This window comes from Gopherus flavomarginatus, chromosome 1 (genome assembly GCF_025201925.1).
Source record: "Gopherus flavomarginatus isolate rGopFla2 chromosome 1, rGopFla2.mat.asm, whole genome shotgun sequence".
Lineage (NCBI taxonomy): Eukaryota > Metazoa > Chordata > Testudines > Testudinidae > Gopherus > Gopherus flavomarginatus.
This window is the reverse complement of record NC_066617.1, coordinates 142,894,004-142,916,193: the sequence shown is the minus strand read 5'-3', so window position 1 is coordinate 142,916,193 and position 22,190 is coordinate 142,894,004. Positions and strand designations below refer to the sequence as shown.

The 22,190-nt window shown below is 46.0% G+C and overlaps 2 protein-coding genes across 6 annotated transcripts in view; one reads left to right on the top strand and one right to left on the bottom strand.

Annotated features, from left to right (window-relative positions):
- NRIP2 (nuclear receptor interacting protein 2) overlaps positions 1–6,294 on the bottom strand; it is a 28,474-nt gene extending 22,180 nt beyond the window's left edge. The window contains exons 1-2 of one of the 2 annotated variants that reach the window (XM_050966560.1): positions 5,858–6,294; positions 5,238–5,733 (exon numbers count right to left, since the gene is read on the bottom strand). In XM_050966560.1, the coding sequence (XP_050822517.1) occupies positions 5,238–5,468 (231 nt within the window). In that variant the 5' untranslated portion in view covers positions 5,469–5,733; positions 5,858–6,294. The other variant, XM_050966550.1, reaches the window with a different exon arrangement.
- Positions 1–16,723, top strand: part of ITFG2 (integrin alpha FG-GAP repeat containing 2) — a 63,388-nt gene extending 46,665 nt beyond the window's left edge. For 2 of the 4 annotated variants that reach the window (XM_050965474.1, XM_050965494.1), the window contains 2 exons: positions 15,818–15,953; positions 16,479–16,723. In XM_050965474.1, the coding sequence (XP_050821431.1) occupies positions 15,818–15,953; positions 16,479–16,654 (312 nt within the window). In that variant the 3' untranslated portion in view covers positions 16,655–16,723. Of the gene's footprint in view, positions 1–15,817 lie in introns of all 4 variants that reach the window. The other 2 variants (XM_050965455.1, XM_050965465.1) reach the window with 2 other exon arrangements.
- Positions 16,724–22,190: the final 5,467 nt, after the last annotated feature.

Genomic DNA, 22,190 nt, shown 5'->3' with positions numbered 1-22,190 from the left:
TCCCTCACCAGCGCTGCAACTTTCTGATGTAGACAAGCCCTTAGAGAGAGATTGAGTCTGGTCTACAGCCTTAGGTAAGGGCCATATGGCTTTTAGCTCATATAGTAGAGGCTCATGCACTGAGCTCCAGAGGCCCCAGTTTTGATCCCACCCACCAATGACCAGGGTTCCTCAGTGTTGCACATGAGGCTAGGACATGACTGAATGGAGATTCTACCTTCAAGCTGGAATGCACAGAAAGCTGCATGGCTCTACCAGCAGTGAGACAACATGGCCAAGTGGATAGACCTCCAGACTTATAACCCAGGTCTCCTGACTCCATTCCCAGGTTGACTATTGGCTGGCTGTATGCCCTCAGACAACTTGCTTCACAGCTGTGTGCCTCAGTTTCCCCATCTGTAAAATGGGGCTGATGATGCTGACCTCCTTTGTAAAGTACTTTGAGATTAAAAACGCTATATAGGAGGTAGATATATTATCATTTCCTTCTCTGTGGTACCATGATGCCCTATAGAGTTCACAGTTGGTGATCATTTTCAGCCAAAAATACATCTTCCCACAGGCATGTGAAGTACCTGGGGCTGCTGTACATTTCACATCACTCCAGGAGATCTAAGGTTTCCTTTTCCTCTCACCTGGTGTAGTGGATCGAGCACTCGCTGCCACAGTGCCTCCTGCTGGTCGTCCAGGAATTAGCTCATTCCAGCACTCAAAGTGCCTCCTGCTGACAGTGTCCTTCCCAGACCCTGGTGCCCCTTACCTTGGGGTGCTGCCCCACAGCAGTGCCCTAAACTCTGGGTCTCCCTTCCTGGGGAACCTCCTTCCCCTAAGCCCACCTTGCCTCAGTGGCTAGGGCCAGTGGTCATCTAGCCCCCTTTCTCTGGGGCAAACTGTAATCTGTAATAGCCACTCATCATTGGCAAGGGGGTTGGACTGGCTACCTCTGCCTATTCCCAGGCTGCACCTCGGCAGCCCCAGTGTCTCCTTAGGCCTTAAACAAGGCCTCAGCCTGCAAGGTAGCTAGGCTGGAGCTCCCCAGCTCCTCTTGCCCTTCCCCAACTCTGCCCAAGGTACCCTGTGCTTCCAGGCAGCCAGGTCCTTCCTACTCCAAGCCTGGAGTGAGACATTTTCCAAAGCTGGAGAGAGACACTGCCTGCCTTCTGGCCTTGCAGCTCTTTTATAGGGCCCAGCCAGGCCCTGATTGGCTGCCCTCCTGCCTTCTCTTATTGGCTCTCAGCCCCAGCCCTCTCCAAGGGCTGGCTTTTAACCCTTTGAGGGCCGGAGTGAGGTGACTGCCCTAGTATAAATCAGGCATGCCTCTATTGAACTTAGTACAGTCTCACCAGTGTAAAACCAGAGTGAGTGGAGAATCCAGCACTAGAGCTGGCTAACTAATACAAGAAGAGATTAACAAATATTTTCACATAAATAGTGAGGTCACCATTGCAGTTACTGATGGGGTCATAGTGTTTGTTGTTCAAGTATTCATACATCTGTTTTTGTTTGCGAGAATGGTCACGTATCATAAGTTTCATGATTTTATCACAAATCCCAACCTTCATGTCTGAAAGTTTGTCATAATTTACTCCCTATTCACCTGTTTAAAAAATGGTGGATCAGATACAAAACATGTGACTTAAGTGACCAATCAGGGTCAGTTCATGAACAATTTTCAAGCAGAAAAAAGGCCTTCATTTGTCTGAACTGTTCATGAAAAGGAGTTAATGTACAAACACAGAATTGGTCCCCTAGCTAGGCAGTGCTACAAATTCCTAGACATGAAACTATAGCTCAAGTCTTACATTTGGCTGTAGGTTCTTCAGAGCAGAGACTGTATCTTCCTATGTGTTTGTACATCACACAGCACAATGCAGCCTCTATCTCCCTCTGGATGCTACTACAATAATCAATCTTGTCTGGGATATAGTCTGATGGATGGTGTAGGGGGAAGGTGTGAGACATGTTTCCCTATAGTTTCTAACTTCTGCTGACTCAGTCAGTAGCTGCCCTGAGTAGGCCAAGAGTGAACTCTCCCCATCCTCAGCAGTGAGAGGTTGCAGAGATATAGGAACGATAAGGAAAAAGGTAGGGTAGGTGATAACTAGATACTGCTCCCTGAGCTTAGGCTGTCAGCTGATCCCCTGTATCACATGGAGAGTGAGTGTTTGTACATTTACACAGTGGGGTGAGCGTGACAGATGTCTTTGGGGACCATTGTATTGAATGAATGTTTTCTGAATGATTGTGTTCTGCTCCATGGGAGGGGGTTGCCACAGCTCCCTTAGGAACTAAAAAACGGTGGGGTGGGGTGGGGTGGATTACCCCAGGATTGTAAATGGCTCCAGAGAAGCACCACTCCCTAAGGCAGAGATTGGCAATCTTTGGCATGTGGCTCGCCAGGGTAAGCCCCCTGGTGGGCCAGGCTGGTTTGTTTACCTGCCACATCTGCAGGTTTGGCCAATCACAGCTCCCACTGGCCACGGTGGTTTGCCACTCCAGACCAATGGGGGTCATGGGAAGCGGCAGCCAGCACATCCCTTGGCCCACGCCACTTCCCACAGCCCCTATTGGCCTGGAGCAGCGAACTGCGGCCAGTGGGAGCCGCGATCGGCCAAACCTGCAGACGTGGCAGGTAAACAAACCGTCCCGGTCCACCAGGGGGTTTACCCTGGCGGGCTGCCTGCCAAAGGTTGTCAGTCCCTGCCCTAAGGTGTCAGTGTGTACTGGTTCAAAGTGGGTTTTCCAGAGACTCAGACAAAGGCTTTTGATGTAAAAAGCTGAGCTTCTGCAAGTGCTGGCTCTCACTTTGGACAGAGGGTCCTGTCCATTTGCTGAAGAATTGGAAGGGGATGTTGGGTCCCATAAGGCCAGGAGTCACTCATCTTCATGTTTGTTAGTAAGCAGATAGAGAAAACATAAAGACAATAAGGTTCCTGTGATACTTTTGTCCTTAAAGTGTAGTCTGCTGAGGAGAGCTGGGTGATAACTTGTAATGGCTGGCACTGCATTGTTCATAGCCCTCTGGGAGAAAGCAGAGCTCAGGGGCTGGCCTGTCAGTAGATTGGTTTGCTGGGGATATCACAATGTAAGGCAGGGGGCTGTGCAGCCTTAATACCCCCAGACAGAAGGGAGTGGGACAAGGGTTCCTGTCAGAGACAGGTGATGGCTGGAGACCTAACTGGGCACTCCTAGAGCAGACCACGGAAAGGAAATACAGGTGCATGTGGGATAGTTCAGTGGTTTGAGCATTGGCCTGCTCAACCCAGGGTTATGAGCTCAGCCCTTGAGTGGGCCATTTAGGGATTTGGCCCTGCTTTGAGCAGGGGCTTGGACTAGATGACCTCCTGAGGTCCCTTCCAACCCTGATATTCTATGTTTGAGATTGTGATTTGGAGACACTTCCTCAAAGGACTGTTATGTGGGAATTTGGAGATGTGCCCTGGAGGGGGAGTGGTGGGTATTGGGAACCCAAGACTCTGTGCAGCCGTTCACTAGAGAGACACTGTGGTGTGTTTTTATTAAAGTTTTATTCCTTTCTCATTCATTGGTTTATTATTTAGTGAACCCCAAGATTGTTACAGTGCAGTTCCCTGAAACACTGGCAGAGATCTTTAGGTTTAAAGGAGAGTCAGTGATGGTCCTTCTAGCCTGCTCCCTTGGGGGCTGGAGCTGTCAGATGTCCCTGTTGAAGGGTCATCGACTCTCTGCTGTAACTCCCTCCATCCCAGTGACAGATCATTAGTCCAGTAGTGCCTGTGCAGCAGGCTCTGAGAGCTACCGGCCGGGGCTGGGAGAGCACAAATCCAGGGCCTAGAGTGCTGTCGATACCCAGCAATGGAATTTCATGTGTTCATAAATCAAATTGTAGGGCTGCGATGGCTTGCTTAAATACATCGGGGATGACCATACTTTGGGAGCAGGGAGGGGTTTCCCATACTAGAGCCAGTAGCAGAGTGGACACCGAGGCTGATATGGTCTGAATGCGTGCTCTAGGAAGAGCTGCACAACTGACTCCACCTGCATGAAAAGGTGGTGAGAGATGATCCCAAAGCAGAGACACAGTTGAGTCTGACATGCTGCTGATCCCCAGGCAGCCTATGGTGGGACAGTTGAGTCCAAGAGAATCAGAAATCAATATAAACCTGAGATTGATTTCCATGCAGCCTGGAATGGCCAGGAATCAGATTGCCTGGGAGCTGGGGCACTAGGGGGAATCACAGTACCATCACTAGTAACAGTGAGGCCTGGAAAGAGAGCAGTAAACTTAAGAGGAAAATACCCCACAGCAGAGAGAGTTGACATAGTGCCCCATGTTTGCCAGGCCTAGGGACTGCCCCATCTCATCAGCAATTAGATCACCTCAGAGCCCTTGAGTTCTTTAGGTCTGGTCAGTGACTCCAGGCAACTCAACCTACTTTTTGCAGGAGCCCTTATCAGTTTGGCAAAGCAATCTGGAGCTTGCAGGGGAAAGGAGCTGGAAGGAAAGCCATGCATTCCACTGGGAAACAGGATTTCAACCCAAATCGTGGGTCAATTGTGGTATATAAGAGCATTGAGTAGTGGGGAAAGTGAAAGTGTGCAATGGGAAGGCGAAGATGCCCTTAATTAATCAGTGGGGTATCCCAAAGGAAACCATTCCCTGTCCTTGTTATACATACCCAGAGGAAATCATGCCTGGTCTCCTACTTTCTCCCAAAACTGCTGGGGCACATCCCCTGCTCTTGTCCCACACTCACCCCCTGGGGATATGTCAAAGCAAATCCAAAACTGGGGAATTTCACAGAAAAGTGAAAAGTTTCAACACAAGACCTCAAAGTTTCAGGTATTGGTGGGTGTGTTCACTGCAGAATGAGGGACCACTTCTGTATTAGATCATGTAGGTTCATGTCAGTCCAGCTTGTAAACACACATGTAAAACATATACAGAATTCCCATACAAGTTAGACACATTGTGTATTGTGGGCTGGGAGATGGATCTGAGAGCTAGGGAGAATCCCATAACAACTTCTTCCTCCTGGCTATGGAGTGGGTTAGACCTAATGAAGATGGCTGGGGAGAAAGATGCAGAGAGCAGAGGACATCTCCTTTCCCTTCACCCACCCCAGCCCTATAATGACTCTGTTGGACTGTTTCTCTTGTGCCTGGACTTGTGATTCTTTTCTCAAATTAGGGGGATGCCCTGGTATCATTAGGAAGAGAGGAGCATCCAGTTCCAAACTGGGTCCCACTTGACTCACCAGATCCTTGGAGGTGCCCAGCCTCTTCAAGCCATCCAGGGGCAGCAGGTCAGCAGAATCCTTGTGCACAAACTGGGTAGCCTGTTTCAGGCGCCTCTTCTGTTGTAGGATGGCTTTATCCCGCAGCTCCACCTCGTGCTGCCTCCTGTCCGAATTGTGGGTGCCTTCACTCCGCTTTTCCTCCCCATCCCCTGGCCCCACTTCCTGGGTGCAGGTCTCCCTCATGCTCATGGTGAAGAGTCCAGCTGGGCAGGTCTTTCTTGAGATGGCAGAGCTCTCTCTGGACTCCCTCTCTGTGCCTGTCTGCCCTCCTGTGACTCACTCAGAATCTCTGCTCTCCCTTGCACCTTCTCTCATCTGTGTCAGTTATAACTGCCCCATCACTGTAGTACCTCGGTGCCTTTCTCTCTTTCTGGCTTTCCCCCGTGCCAAGCTCCTTTCCTACCTCTTCTCCTGCCCTGACTGCAGTTCTGTCTCCTTCAGCCGGTGGTCCCTGCTGTAGCAGAAAAAGCCCCACGTCAGAAATCAATTACCATAAAAGGCAGCAGAGACAGTAAGATGCTTCAGCTGGAAAAATCTAGCAGCAGAAGGATGGCCCTGCTGCTGGAGGTTGGACTCACCTTCCTCCTCCTTTGTCTGTGTGCACACACACTGTCCTGTTCCCCACTGATACGCCACAGAGATTGTAAATCTTTCTGAGGCAGGCAGGCTGTGCTGCTCAGTGTTTCTGCTGGGGGTTTTGACGCATCTCAGTAAGTCTATTAATACTGGAGAGAACATGCATCATCTCCTAGAGTAAAGTATTGCCTCTGTAAATGAAGGAGAGCTTTAGCCTCCAGGGTTCGGGCAGGCTTGCCTAGTCTCTCTCATTTGGGTGGAAAGTCACACAATTAGGACAGTTTTGAAACTCAGTGCTGGAGGATTTTACTGTGTTTCCAATGAGACACAGAAGGCCTGCTTTTTCACTCTCACTGATGTGACTGCAGTGGGCCTGATTCTGATCTCACTGGAGTAACTCCACTGAAGTCAGTGCAGTTGTAAACATGTAAAATCAGAGTAAGATAAGTGTAGCTACTCCTGATTTACACCAGGATGAGAGCTGAATCTTTTTTAATTTCACCTGCTGAAATTGTTGCCATTTGAGAGCCTTGCTCCAGGCCCTGGTACAAGGGGCAGTGGACACTGCAAGTTTTACCCCTTCCTCTGTCCTTCCATCTCTGCTTTGAATTGTCAGCTGAAGTCTGGGCTGTTTTGGTTCCACTGTATTGGCAAATGAAATGCACTGAGAGTCACTGAGTGCATGATTCTAATTTCACATGTGAGCAAATCAGGAGTATTTCTATTGAAGTGGACAGCATTACATCAGTGTAAAACTCATGTGAATGAGAGTAGAATTGGGCTCTAGACATTTAATTCTAAGGTGTGACAAAGTTCCTCCTCTACCTTGGTCGGTCCTGTGCTTAGTGGCAGATTTGCTCACCTCAGTGATCTTACCTTCTGGTGGAACCCACAGTCTGGGTCAACTCCTCCTGTGTCTGATCAGGAGTTGGGAGGTCTGGGGGGAACCCGGGCCTGCCCTCTACTCCAGGTTGCAGCCCAGGGCCCTGTGGATTGCAGCTGTCTATAGTGCCTCCTGTAACAGCTGCATGACAACTACAACTCCCTGGGCAACTTCTCCAGGGCCTCCTCCAAACACCTTCTTTATCCTCACCAGAGCACCTTCCTCCTGGTGTCTGATAATGCTTGTACTCTTCAATCCTCCAGCAGCACACCCTCTTGCTCTCAGCTCCTTGCACCTCTTGCTCCCAGCTCCTCTCACATGCATGACACTGACTAACTGGGAGGCTTTTAACTAGATCCAGCCAGCCCTTGACTGGCTTCAGGTGTCCCAATCAATGTAGCTATCTCCACTGCCTTCTAGAAGGATCTTAACTGGCCCCAGGTGTCTTGATTATCCTGGAGCAACTGCCATTTGGTTACCATGGTACCAGGGATTTGTTTAGCCTGGGGCTAACATACCTGTTCCTCACTATTTTACTGCAGCCATCTGGCCTTGCCCTATCACAAAGGTCAAATTCTGAAGTCCTTATTCAGGCAAACTCCCATTGATTACAATGGAGTGACTCTTCATTTACACTGCTGTAGATATTCCTACCCAACTCTGAGGAGGCATTGGAGTGAGATGCCTACAGAAGATAAAAGCTCTACTGCCAACAGCTAAAGAAGATTCTCCTTTAGCTCAGGTGTCAGAAGCCTGTTTTTTTGAGCTAAAGTTCTGGCTTCATACCCAGAAGCCACAGTTCTACCTCTGTGTACACAGCTAAGGACTTATGCCATCCTCAGCACCTGAAAGGCACTGAAGAGTTCTTAACCAATTCTTTCGTTTGTGAGGAAAAGCCATGGGAAGCTGCCACATGGGAATTCAACTCACCAACCCATCTAGCCAAGCAACAAGAGCTGGAAAATATTGGAGCTATCCCATACAACAGCATCAGGTGAGGAAGAGGCAAGTGGCAGCAACCAGGATAGCTGAGGAGTGAAATTTCCTCACTGGCGGTGAGGAGTTCCCCTCTCCCAGAAGATGAAGGAGCGAGAGACAAAATGAATGGGATTTTCCCTCCACTCCCCTCTGGGATATGAAGCCAGAGAGAATAAGGCAGCTGAACTTTGAGGTATTGGAAGAAAAAAGCTGAGAAATCCAGTGCTGGAGAGTCCCTTTGCATCATGCCTTGCAGTGGGAACTTCCCACAAATATTGTGACTGATAGTCATAGATATTGGCGATGAGAGACCTATTTAATCACTCTGCCCATCTCCCGGGGGTCAATGCAGCACTGTTCCCTATAGAACATAGTCTAATGCTTTGTCCAGGCTATTTTAGAAGTCACAAGCCATGAGGTTTCCACCACTTACTGCCTTAGTGAGATGCTGTAGAATAGTCTCCCAGCCTGGAAGGGTTTATCTAGCCTAAGCTGCTTTTTCTTAATTCCACCCCCAATTCTTTTACCACCTTAAAAAATTCCTCTCCATCTTTGTTTGTTTTTTTTTTTATCCAATTCAAATAGCTGTAGACTATTAATTTGTCTTCTCTTAGGACCAGCACAGTCCAGGGGAAGTTGGGTCAAAGGTAGCTTAAAAACGTATTTGCACGATTCCACCTCTGAGTTGCTACAGGGGTCAAAGCCCCACTCAGCATAATTTAGGCAATCCAGAGGCCATCTCTACATTACACCAGACCAGCCTCCCACAAGGCACAATGGTCACAGCAATATGTGCTATAGCCCCATTCCCAGCATGCCCCCCATTCCCAGGGTGTCATGTAAGGTGAAGCGTTGCCCAACACAGTGTGACAGACCTGGCCACCACAAGCAATATATTTGAGGACCATATTGTATTAAGTGTATGAATGGTTTATGTACCATTGTGGGCCAGGGATTGTATGCAGCTCTGGTGGGGGGAGGGTTTCTTTTAGCTCTGCCAGGAACTAAGAACAATAGGAGTGATTAAGATGAATTGCTCAGGTTGTAAACACCTCCCGAGAGGTACCATCTCCTGCAGAGGTGACATATACTGGGTCTCTGGAAAATCCAGTTTGAACAACATACAAAGAAAGGACTTTTGGCATACACAGGTAGTGTTTAAACTGACTCAGGGCCTTTTATCTGACCAGCAAATAGACAGGACAGGGCCCCAGAAGACTGATGGGTGACTTCTGATGAACTGTTAGCATGTCTATAGGAACACTTATTGGGTTTTTTTTCCCCCTCTGTGGTGGTTTTACCTTGAGAATAAAGGTGCTTGCTTAGAAAGAGCAGGATGGTAACTTGTAACTGCTGGCAATACCCTGCTTGTAACCCTCAGAGAGGAAGCAAAGCACAAAGACCAGCTTGTTGGGCATATCACAGCAAAGGCTGGGGACTGTGCAGCCTTAACACCCTTGATCAGAAGGGAGTGGAACTAGGATCCCTGACCAGAGAAAGATGATGGCTTGAGATCTGAGGCCTGACTGGGAACTCCTGGAGTGGACCATGAGGGCAACAATACTGTTCCAGTTACCCTGAAACTGTGACACACAGTGTCTGTGCCAAGGGCATTCTCCCCTAACCCCTTAGGTGCTGTTAGCCCTCCCCTGGAGGTATACAGGTGCTGTTAAGGTGAGAAGAGAGAATCTTACTTAGACAAGCTACACTCATTTCTCTCTCTTAATCTCTTCAGCCCTCTGCTCTTCTTCCACACTCCTCCTCATTGCTTTGAATTCCCGTCAATTTGATAATAAAATACCTTCTTTCCCACTGCTCTGCAAGTGATGAGCAGGCTACTGTATTTATATCCATGGTCATGTTTGTCATGTTTCCTTGAAATAAATATCTTCCCAGAGGTACATAACAATTTAACTTAGCTATTAGACTTATGGTTTTCAACTTCTTTTTCATTTGTGGGCCCCCCCTAAAAAATTTTGAATGGAGGTGCGGACCACTTTGGAAGTTCAGCCTGTGGTCTATGGACCCATACTATAAAAATCTTAAACTGAAAACTGACTGGACAGAATTCAACTATACATGTTGCACATACTCGGCATGATGTTTGATGCAGCATAAGAAAGGGCACTAAACTGTGAGTGTCTATGGTAATGCCAACACTTCCAGGTTTTGACTCATACATGGGGAGATTCAGATGCCTTTAGTGGGATCCAAAACTTTATTTTCATAGTCACCTTTTGCGGACGCCTTAGACATAGTTCGAGGACCTCCAGGATCTGTGGACAACAGGTTGAACCACTGTATTTAGACAGTAAATGATTAGACAATAAAATGGACAGAAAGATGCTCACACTGCTGCTGAGAAGATATGGAGTATCTGAGGATTGATGGTGAATGCACAGTATAGATTACCTAAAACAGCAACCCTAATATGTTTTGAAGTGACAAGTCCCGTTGAAATCAAAGTCGAACTGCACCAGGGGTTGGCCCCAAGTCCACTGTTGTTTATCGTGTTGATGGACTATGTCAGCAGAGAGATCTTAATGGGAAAAGGTGAGAAGCTGCTATATGTAGATGACATAGCACTAAGGACATCCTCAAAAGAAGACCTAGAGGAAATAATGGTATGACCAGCTAAATGAACATAGTATGAAAATGAGCATAACTGAGGGCAGTTCTACACTACAGCCGGGAACGATGCTCTGAGATCTATCCACCGGTGGTCGATTTAGCAGGTCTAGTGAAGACCTGCCAAATCAACAGCAGATCACTCTCCAATCGCCCCCTGTATTCTACCCCTGATGAGACGAGTAAGGTAAGTTGATGGGAGATTTTCTCACATTTGCCCCCCCCCCATGGTGCAGACCCCACAGTAACTTGACCTAAGGTACATCGACTCCACCTACATGAATAATGTAGCTGGAGTTGTGTAGTGTGGGTCGACTTACCGTGTATAGACATAGCCTAAGACTGAGGTCAGATGGGTTGGTAGAGGTGCCACAGGGAAACTGAATATAGAGATTAATGGAGTGCAGCAAAAGCAGACTGACCAATTGAGTACGTTGGTGGCTGGGTGACGGAAGACATCCGGCTTGAACATGAGATACAGTCCAGACTGAGGAGTGCTGGAAGAGTGTGCAATAAAATTTCAGGAGTTGTATATGACGAGCATACGCCATGGAGACTGAAAACCCAATTACATAAAATAATGATGCACACCGCAATGTTGTACAGAGCAAAAGCCTGGGCGATAAAGAGCTGGCAGGTTCAACACATACAGGTGTTTGAGATGAGATCCACCACAAGAGGATCTACACAAAGAGACGGATTTTGAAATGAAAGTATTAGGATGGAAGTCAAAGTCTGTGCTGTGGCTGACAAAATCCAGGAAGCACAACTTTGCTAGTTTGGACACATGCAGTGGGTGGCCTAGTGAAGACAGTATGTCAGGAGAGGGTGCTAGGAAAGAGGCCCTGAGAAGATGATGGATGGATTGCACCAAAGCTGGTAAACAGGTGAACTTTAGTGCTGGCCTTGGACAGAAAAAGGTGGCAGATGCTTGCATGGCAACCCAGCCCCAATTGATGAGATAAGGGGAAGAGGAAGATCAGATGGTGAAGCCTATCTTGTCAATCAGAGTGTGGAACAATTTGCCTAATTAGGTAGCTAAGGTACAGTCTTAAACTAGGAGATAGGACTATGGAAACAATGTGGCAGACAGTGTCCAGCCTGTCTGATATGAATTCTACCTGCTGTATAAATATTGATTATTTTAATGATGAGTTCTGTATGTATTGATTTCACTATCTTGAGCTCAGCTGCATACAAATGAGCTATCTCTAGTTGCATGGTGATGAAGTACTATTAACGGTGGTTTTAGAATCATTAGCCCTGCTACAGAACATTCAGAGATGTAACAGAAAACAGAGTGAAGACAACTCCCTTCAACTACAGAGCTTCGTGCACTATATCTGGTCCTTTTGGCCTTGTCTTCACCGGGGGAAAACGGTCTATTTTTACCTCAGCCTGCTAATAAGCGAAAACTACAACTGCCTTATCCATACTAGGATTGTACCCTGTGTTAATGACCACTAATTTACATGGTAAAAAAACCACAACTTTTTCCCTAGTGTGGTGCATCTTAAATGAATCTAAAGAGTGTGTTAGGGTATGAGAAGAAGGGTGTCCTTGTAGTGAAGGCACTGGTTTGGTACTGAGATATTTGGGTTCACTCTCCATTCTGCCATAGGCTTCCTGTGTGACCTGGGGGGTGACCCAGTCCTGAAGAAGAGCTCTGTGTAAGCATGAAAACTTGTCTCTCTCACCAACAGAAGTTGGTCCAATAAAAAATATTACTTTCCCCACCTTGTCTCTCTAATGACCTTGGGCAAGTCATTTAGTTTCTTTGTGCCTCAGATCCACATCTGCAAAATGGAGATCCTAATACTTACTTTCTCCCATCTTTTGCCTGCCTTGTCTGGTTAGCCTATAAGGTGTTTGGAGCAGATACAGTCACTGTGGTCAATGCCTACCACTTTGGGGCCCAGATCTTCTTTGGGGGCTTTCAATGTTACCATGGTATAAAAAATAATTCCATAAAAAAACAACATTAAAAGATTGGAAATAACATTATTAAGGTTGCAAAGTCAAGCACTCAAAAGTTAGGAAATGCCAGAATGCAGACTGCCTCTGCAACCTTAATTTGCCCCCCTTGTGCATGTGTATTGTGATGCAGTCTAACCATACTATCTGAATGGTTCACGGGCAACCTTGTATATGGCAATTCCTAACTTCTAAGTGCTTGACTTTGCAACCTTAACCTTCTTTTAACAGTTTTTTAATGTAGTTTCTTAATTAAAAAAAGAAAAAATCCTAAAAAATAGAAATTCTATCCTGTGGAACCAGACAGCCCCCCAGTTTGGGTCATCAGCAGGGTTCAGGCCTTTAGACCCACAGCACAGTGGAATAATTAGTAGAGCTAGTAGGCTAATATCCTCTACTTCAGTGGTTCTCAAAATTTAGCAACCTGAGGACCCCCATTTTGCTTTTTAAAAATTTGTGGACCCCCAAACCTCCCACTCAGCCCCAGGCCCTGTCCCTATTCCACCCCTTCCCATCAGCCCTGCCCCTCCTCTTCCTCACCTCTTTCCATCCCCTCCGCTGAGCATGCCCAGTACCCACTCCTCCCCCTCTCTCCCAGTGCCTCCTGCATGCTGCTGAACAGCTGTTCCCTGGTGTGCAGGAGGCGCTGGGAATGAGCGAGAGGAGTTGATCAGCAGGGTCCGCAGATCCCCTGGAATACCCTTAGGGGTCTGTGGACCCCAGTTTGAGAAATGCTGCTCTATGTGGACCAACCACAAGAAGACAATGAGACATGCTTTACCAGTGTGTTTCACAACTATTTGCTGACCATAAGTGAATGTTATGACTCAGGACTCCTGGGTTCAGTTCCAGGTGTTGGAGGGTTGTGTATGTGTAGGGTTATAGATCCTTGTGCTACTGTGCCCTCATTCTGCCCCACTCCTATCCACCTCCCATTGCCCTGGCTCTTCCCTCCTTCCCACTCTGCTCTTAGCCACACCCACCCATCTCCTGGATCCTCCACCCTCCGGCTCCTTCTCCTCCCCCCACCACCTGCATTCCACTCAAGTTGCTTCCTCCCTCTAACTCCAGTGGTCTCCAACCTTTTTGTGGCCAGTAGCACATTCATATTTTCAGAAGAGCATGGCGGGCGCCAACAATTTTCCAAGGCTTATTTTGTATTTGTACATTAAATAATATTAAAAAAACATATTTAATATTACATAATATATGAATCAAGAGAGAAGCTGGAGAGAAGCAGCAAGGACAGAGAGCACCGGTGCCCACCACCTTGGAGTACTCTGTCCCCAGCAGGGGCCTGGCCCCAGATTCTCTTCTTTGCTGGGCACTAGGTGGGCCCCACACCTGCCGGGGGCTGAGAACACCAGTGCCTGCAGCCCGAGTTCTCTGTCCCCGGCAGACAAGGGGCCGCAGCTTCTCTCCGGCTTAAGCCGTGGCCCCACACTTGCCAGGGACCGAGAACACTAGTGCCTGTAGCCTGCAGCCTTAGAGTTCTCTGTCCCTGGCAGGCGTGGGGCTGCAGCTTCTCTCCCCTGCAGGCCCCACACCTGCCGGGAACAGAGAACACCGCGCCCGCAGCCTGAGTTCTCTGTCCCTAGCAGGTCCCCTGCTGGGCACTAGGCGGGCGCACATAAATGCCCCAGCGGGCGCCATGGTGGGGACTACTGCTCTACTCCATGCTGCCTGAATCCCAGCAACTGAAGCACTGAGAGCACAGGAGAGAGAGTCCCCTTGCTCTCAATTCCTGTATCCAGTGCCACAGCTGGAAGGAGCAGCTGCATGGAAAATTCTGCCTAACCCCCACCCCGTAGTCCTGTGATGGAGCATTCTCAGTATTGAAAGATGTCTGAGAATTTAACTGCCAGACTTGAAGAAGTCTCTACTACTAAGCATAGGGGGAGGGATAGCTCAGTGGTTTGAGCATTGGCCCGCTAAACTTAAAGTTCTGAGCTCAATCCTTGAGGGGACCACTTAGGAATCTGAGGCAAAAAAATCTGGGGATTGGTCCTGCTTTGAGGAATGGGTTGGACTAGATGACTCCTGAAGTCCCTGATAGCCTATGTGGAAGCTGAAATTTTTTTTAGGCAGCTTATAATTTGGACAAATTTTCACAGGAATGACAAAAGGCACATACTGGATATTAGCACCCACCCCACCCCCCACAATGTTGAGTGCCTGCTCCAAAGCCTGGAGGCAACAGAGCTTTTCAGCAAAAGTCATAAGAATTTTTTAATCATATTTTTTCCTAATCTCATTCTCATCAATGGTGGAACCATTTTAGCTAAAACTTTCCAGAAACATCCAGCCTGCGGTGCACGCGCAGCATGAAAAACTTCAGCTCGAAAGGTGAAAGCAACCGAACACAAGCTCTTGTAATGGAATTGTCAGGCAACTTTAACATCAGGGGCACTACCAACTCCACTTGGGATAATACTGCCCTTGTTTGTATTCAGTGGTGAACAGATTGGGTCACCGGCCAGGGGGCAATGACCATTGTGTTGCCAGTCTTGCCCGTGCAAAAATCGTGAGTCAGGCTCCAAAAAAGAAAGAAAAGAAAAAGCAGCTTAAAATAATTTTATTTTAAATAATAAATTGGGGGTTATTTTTCTTTGTCTTCTGGTTTCTGAGGCTCTAGGTCCCCCTTGGTTCACTTTTTTCAGCTTTTCTTTGCAACCATGAGGCCAGAAATTGACTTTGAAAAAAATGAAAGCTGAAGAGTCTCATGTAATCACTTGCCTACCAGAGCTGGGACTTTAATAAACACACCAAATATTGTGAGACTTGTGATAAGATCATAAAAGTTGGCAATATTGGATCAAAACCAAGGCACAGTAGAGACCCCTCCCAGCACAACAAAGGCAGACAGACATCTTAAGTCAGCGGTCCCCAACGTGGTGCCCATGGGCGCCGTGGCGCCCGCAGGGGCATCTAAATGCGCCTGCGTCCTGGCTGGCGGTTGAGCATCCACCGAAATTCAGCTGCATTTTGGCGGCGAGGCTGCTCAATGATGCCGCTTGCTGCTGACAAGCAACATCATCGAGAGGTGTCGCTGCCGAAATTCGGCAGCATTTCGGCGGATGCTCAACCACCGCCACAGTCTTTTGTCTGGCACCCACCAGAGAAAAAGGTTGGGGACCGCTGTCTTAAGTGCTGATCTCCCACAGAACTGGGGGCAGAGTGGTAATAGATTGTAACTCCTGGATGCTGCCAACTAGTGGCAGGGTGGTGCTTCTGGGAGCAAACCATCTGTCTGATCACTGGTCTGGGGTGAGTTCTTAGAAAAGTATAATGATCCTGAAAGCATTTGCAGTGGTCTCACCAGTCACCAGACACTGGCCCTTAAGGCACTGGTACCACCTCATTGGAAGAAGTTATTTTGTTCACCTTTGTTGCTGAATGCTAAATACATAAAACTGTGTTAGTTTTCCAAAACTTTAAAGACACAGTTACTGTCTGAAGGCATGAGGACTGTCAAAGGTTTGTTCTGTAACTTTATCAGCTAGATGAGCCCAGGTGGAGGACAGACTGCCAAGCAATGACATTTACAGACTGTCAGGAAAGAGCTGCTGAGCCGGAGGGGACCCACGATGCCTTTGAAGCAGGAGGAAGAGAAGAGCGACTAATAAGGGCACAAAGTAAGAACTGGGGCTAGGGAAGGGGTAGGGGGGAGCTACAAAGAGAGCAGCCTTACAAATACCAACATGTCAAACAGGAAAGAGAGGGAGTGGGATTCATCCCAATCCAGGGGTGAGGAGTTGGGACCAAGGAAGGCAGGCACCAAAGAAATACCTGCTCCACTGTGAGATTGTCCTAGATAGAAGGTAAAAGGCCAAGGTGAGGACAATGAGGAAAAGCCCAAGTCAAAAGGCAGGTGGGAGTGTAACCGACACACCTCCTATGTGTGGTGTTCTGTCCCATCTAATGGCACCGAGACCACTTACAGAGAGTTAAATAAGTTTGCTCTATAGCCTTAGCTAACAGGCAGTTGGCTTTTAGGTCATGCGGTAGAGGCTCATGCACTAAGCTCCAGAGGTCCCTGGTTCAGTCCCACCCTCCAACAGCCAGGGTCTGTCGGTGTTACAGAACTGAGGGTGAGAAACAGGCAGCACCACACCTGCTCCTAGCAGCCCAGTGTAAGTCTTCAATATGTCCCACTACAGGAGAGGCCACTTCCTTGGCAGGGACTCCAGAGAGTAATGGAGAGCCAGTTGGAGGAACCTGTGAACAAAGCTATAAGAGAGTGGCTAAGGGGAGAGATGGAATGAGCAGAGAGAGACAGCAACTAAGACAAGGTGGAGAATGGAGCAAAGAGGAAAATGCCCAGGAGAGGAATTAGAAAGGAGAACATAGCTGGAGAGAAGCATTGTCTGGGGTGTCTATCATGTTTGCTTTCAACAAACAGATGACAATACTAAGAAGATAGATTCCTGCTCCAGCAAAGCATTAGTATTAAAGTACCAGACCTCAGGAAGGGAACTGCCAAATGCTCCCAGCCACAAACAATTCTCTCTCTAATTATTTTGTTCTGCATGTGGAATGATAATAGAATCACAGAACTGGAAGGGACTTTGAGAAGTCATCTAGTCCAGTCCCCTGCACTACATGATAGGCTGACTGAGCATAAATTTAGTATGCCCAGATAAAACCATGTTAAAATGGCGTTAAGGTTGAAAGTACATGTCAGTAATTGAGGGTATAATTAGGGTGACCAGATAGCAACTGTGAAAAAACAGGACAGTGTGGGGGGGAGGGGGGTAATAGGCACCTATATAAAAAAAAGTCCCAAAAAATGAGACTGTCCCTTTAAAAATGGGACATCTGGTCACCATAGGTATAATACACTACAGGGATTTTGTAATTATCCCTAAAGCAAGTGTTTTAGGGCTTGTCTATAAGGGGAAATTAACTGGACTATGCTATTCCGGAATAGCTATTGCACTTCAAAATTCACACTTTACCTTAATCTGAAAGAACTTTCAAGTGCAGAAAAGCCCCAAAAGCCAAGAAATTCAGAGTTAAAGAAATCTAAACATGTTAAGCTATGGAAAAGCACATTGAAGCCCCTGAAGATCCTTAACTCTCATCTGTAGTGACCCTATTTAAGAGTCATGTTTATTAATTTAGATTTATACAAAAATTAAAAAAAGGCCTTATGATTAAAGTATTTTAGTGTTTGTGGTCCTAGATTAGATTAAACTAATTTTTAACAATGTTAGATTTTTTTCTCCCTCGTGGTGGCATTACCTATTATTCTCTTCAGGTTCTTTTACCACATCCATCACTGTGGTAACCAATAGCCTGCTGTTAAAGTGTGGCGTACGTAGCAACATACAATGTAAGGCTGCTTTGTATGTACTGCATCTTTACTTGCACAGTGTGTCTCTGTGTGAGACAATTCAGGCCAGCAGCTGTTGCAGAGAATCTCACTCTCTGAGGTACACATGGAGACTTAATATTGGTTCTTTCTCTCTTTGTTTGCTTTTATGCCAGATCAGTCAGCAAGACTGAACATATATTTGCTCTTTGCAGAAGGTTGCATATAGAGCAGGTCAAAAATTCCAAGTATGATTCACAACAACCTTTCCAAAGATTTTTGTCTTTTAAAGTGTCCTCTTTTTTTTTAACCGAGCCCCCTTCCCCACAAACGACCAAAAAAACAAATTAGCTCTGAAAGAAAACTCTCCCTTGCCCCCAGTTTTGGCATCCTCCATCCCATTTGCCTTTTTCCTTTTTGCAAGTGGAAAAAAGGAGACAAAAGGGACAGGAAAGAGCTTCAAAAGAAATTTTCTTCCAGTTCTAATTGTGACTTTTAAAAAAAAAATTACTATTTTTTTAGGAAGTATTAATGGGATCACAAATCCTTGCTTTGTAAATAGCAGAAACAAATCAATAATTACAATAGTGAGCTTTTGTTTATGGAAACTATAGAGCAACCTTTTTAACAGGGTTTTCATAGAATATCAGGGTTGGAAGGGGCCTCAGGAGGTCATCTAGTCCCAGCCCCTGCTCAAAGCAGGACCAATCCCCAGTCAGATTTTTGCCCCAGATCCCTAAATGGCCCCCTTAAGGACTGAATTCACAATCTTGGGTTTAGAAGGCCAATGCCCAAACCACTGAGCTATCCCCATCCTGTTACTGGATTACAGAATAAGCATCATTACAACATCCCTGACATGTCATTTTTTTAGTGATTTTTATTAAACAGAGTGACCTCTCTGATTACACATTTCGCAAACCAGGCATGTCTATCAAATGTTAATATTTAAAAAAATGGATAGGTGTGGGGTTTTTTTGTGTGCGCGCGCGCGCAGGTGAATGTACTTTTGAGTACTGTGTAAAAGGTAGCCAAATATACAAGTGTCATATGTGGGCTTTATTGTTCTTGTTGTGTTGTTAGGAAAGTTATCTGCAAAGATTGATACACATTCATTATAATTTTTTGTTTCCTAATTGATCAGATGCCATCACTTCTATTAAAGTGAACTTTCTGTATAAAACAGGCTCTCTAGAAAGTTGAGAGAGATAATTAATGCCTGACTTGAAAGTGTTGCCACCATGGAAGAGTGGGACAGTTAAAGTTAGCTTTGATCTCCAAATAAGTTGGAAAAGTTTATTTTCTGAATAGCTGGCCAGTCATGTGTATTCCATGGGTCTCCCAATCTTTGAAGCTCTCCAGTTTGCGATTTGGGTTAAAATCTGGATTATTTGCAATGGGTATCGTTGGCTAGGGAAAAAATTGTTCTGTCTCCAGGTCTTACGCAGACATATAGAGTAGTCTTTGCTAAAGGAGCAGTATACATTTTTTAATTAATTAATCAATGGTGGTCTAGCAATGTTTCCAATGTCACAACTTTCTTGTTCACCAAAGACCTAGTATTTGGCTGAGTTTACAGCATCCCCAGATCACTATTGCTTTGAGCTGACTGATTTGATAATACCATAGAATATTTGGAACAGATAGTTTAATAGGTCTGTACAAAGTATCTGTACCCGTTCTTGGTCTTTTCTTATTCCATATAAATTATAAGAACGTCCTCTGTATTCCTGCTAGGGTTTCATCTGGGGTGATTATCGGAAGATTTTGAAACAAGAAAGACAGTCCAGACCTTTTTTCATTTACTGAAGTACTGATTTGACATTTAAGTCATAAAGCTCTTCTAGGCTGTTTGAGATTTGAATTTCCAGGTGTCTTATAGAGTTTGTTGCCCATTTGTACCCACGTGTTTTCTTGAGGAATGACTTTTCAGAATCTAACTAATTTATAGCTAGCACTTCAGATTTGGCATAATTTACTTTAACTGCAGCTGCTTTCCCAAAGTCCCGGATTTCTCTAGAAACTAATTTTAGGGCAATATTTGGTTTAGATAAAAATAATACTACATCAGATGCATATATAAAGCTATTTTCTGATGTGTTCTTGCAAGTTTTATACCTCTGAAAAAATTCATTGTTCCTTATCCTCTGTGCAAAAAGCTCCATGACCAGTGCAAAAAGGAGACATGGGACATCCCTGCGTGCTCTCTCTGTGTAATTCAAACAGGAGCTGTAACCCCATTAACTCACACAGCTGCTTTGGGGCTGGTGTAAAGAGCAGATATCCATTTAAGGAAAGTGCATTTGCACAGGACTTGAAACAGGCAGTTCCTATCAAAGGCTTTCTCTGCGTCAAGAGATAACAAGAGAAATGGATCTTTTTTAGATCTGGCATTAATGGATGGTTCCAAGTACTCTCTGAATGTTGTCTATACTTAATGAATCCAGTTTGATCAGGATTTATATAAGCCGAGATCATGGACCACAACTGGCTAGCTAATATTTTTGCTAAAACCTTATGTCATGATTCAGCAGTGCTATGGCTCTATAGGAGCTGCATAAGATAGGTCTTTTCCAACTTTAGGGAGAAGCACCACAGTAGCTTCTTTCATAGGTTGTGGAAGTTCCTCCCTTAACAGAATGTCACTGAAGGTAACTCTCAAGGGACCCACTAATACCTCCTTAAATACCTTGCAAAAAGGTAAGGTGGAAAGCCCTCAGGTCTGGAGTTTTACGACTTTCATACTTGCTATTGCATCTATCATTTCTTCATCTGTTATTTCTTCCTCTAAAATTTCTTTATCAGTTTTGCTCATCTTTGGCAATCCTGTTACTTCCAGATATTGGTGAACAGCTTCAGAGCTTGGAGTATCTAAGGTTTTCAATCTATGGTTTTTATCATAAAGACACTTGTTTTGTTAAGGTGTGTAACTATCTCTTGCTGATTGTTTTTAACTGGTGGAATAATACGTTGCTCTTGAATCTCTTTAAACTTTCCAGCCAACAGTCTAGCAACTTTTGTTTCCTTTTTCATAAAACATCTGTTTTGAATATCTAAGGGCTTTTTCAGTGGCATCTGTCTTCAACATACATGTGCTGGAGGAAAAGACATTGCCCCAGCACCTTTAGAAGTGGGAGCTTTTGCAAAACAGTCTGTGAGCTGGGGGAGGAAATAGGGAAAATTTGGTGCCCCAAGTTTCCTGGTGCCATACACAGCTGCATACTTTGTGTATGGGTAAGGATGGCCCTGGGTGATCCCATCTATCACCTCCAGAGAAAGGGAAGAGCCTACAAGATTTAAAGAAAACTTAGTTTGATAGTATCCTGTCTGGCAAGAACTCACTTATCAATAGCTGGGGTGTGAAAATCTCATTTATTTATTGTTTTATCACTGTAGTCCCCATTTCCCTATTGTTTGTCTGTATAATCTCTGCTGGTTTTGTGATTGTTTCTGTCTGTTGTATAATTAATTTTGTTGGGTGTAAACCAATTAAGGTGATGGGATATAATTGGTTAGATAATCATGTTACAGTATGTTAGGATTGGTTTTAGAGCTAAGCAGAACTCAGGTTTTACTATATAGTCTGCAGTCAATCAGGAAGTGGGGGAGAGGGGAATTGGAATCATGTTTTGCTAAGGGGGGGAAGGGGAACAGGGACACAGGCAAGGCTCTGTGGTGTCAGAGCTGGGAAGGGGGACACTGAGGAAGGAAACTGGAATCATGGCTTGCTGGAAGTTCACCCCAATAAACTTTGAATTGTTGGCTCCTTCAGATATTGCTGCTCTCTGACCAGGGAAGTGAGAGGGTGAAGGAATAAGCCCTCTAACCTGAGTCCACCTAGAATCTCTCCTAAGTGGTGGTCTCAGAATTCTCACGTGTGGCACCTCTGTGGAAAGTGCTCTGCAGTAAGAGCAGGGGAATGTTACCGAATGACTCCGTTGTGTGTGATGTGCTCTGAAGTATTTTGCCTAGTCCACAAGAGGAGGTGGAAGAGGAGAGTTACCACTGGTATGCCAAGCTCTTCCTGAGGCAGGAAAATAAAATACTGAATCTGAAGATGGAAAGTTTGATTGACGCAAACCCTGCCCACATATACAAAGCTGTGCACTAGGTGGAATGATCCTGCCTCATGGTTGCATTCCACCCCTCAGGCAAATATGCCTCATGAATCCTCTGCCTAGGTACAACCTTACCATGTGAGGCAAACCCTCAGTCCCATTGGACCCCATGCTGACTTGTCCCTCTGACCTGATACCCACCCCACACATACACCCTGAGCTCTCCTCCCAGGGACAGAATCCCCTCCCTCAATGCCAGCCAGGCCTTGCACCCTGTTACTGACCCTCCCAATCTTCCATACCCCTATGTCAACTAAGCCACACACCTTCCCCTACCATTGACAGAAAGACCAAGTGATACATACTGACCAACCTTTCTTCCTAGGAACAGGCCACTCCCACTCATCCTAACCAAGCACCACACACTGCCTTGTTATAGCTCCCATCCAGCACAAATCAAACTGAAAGCTTCAACCCACCTACTCAGCATTTATACCTTG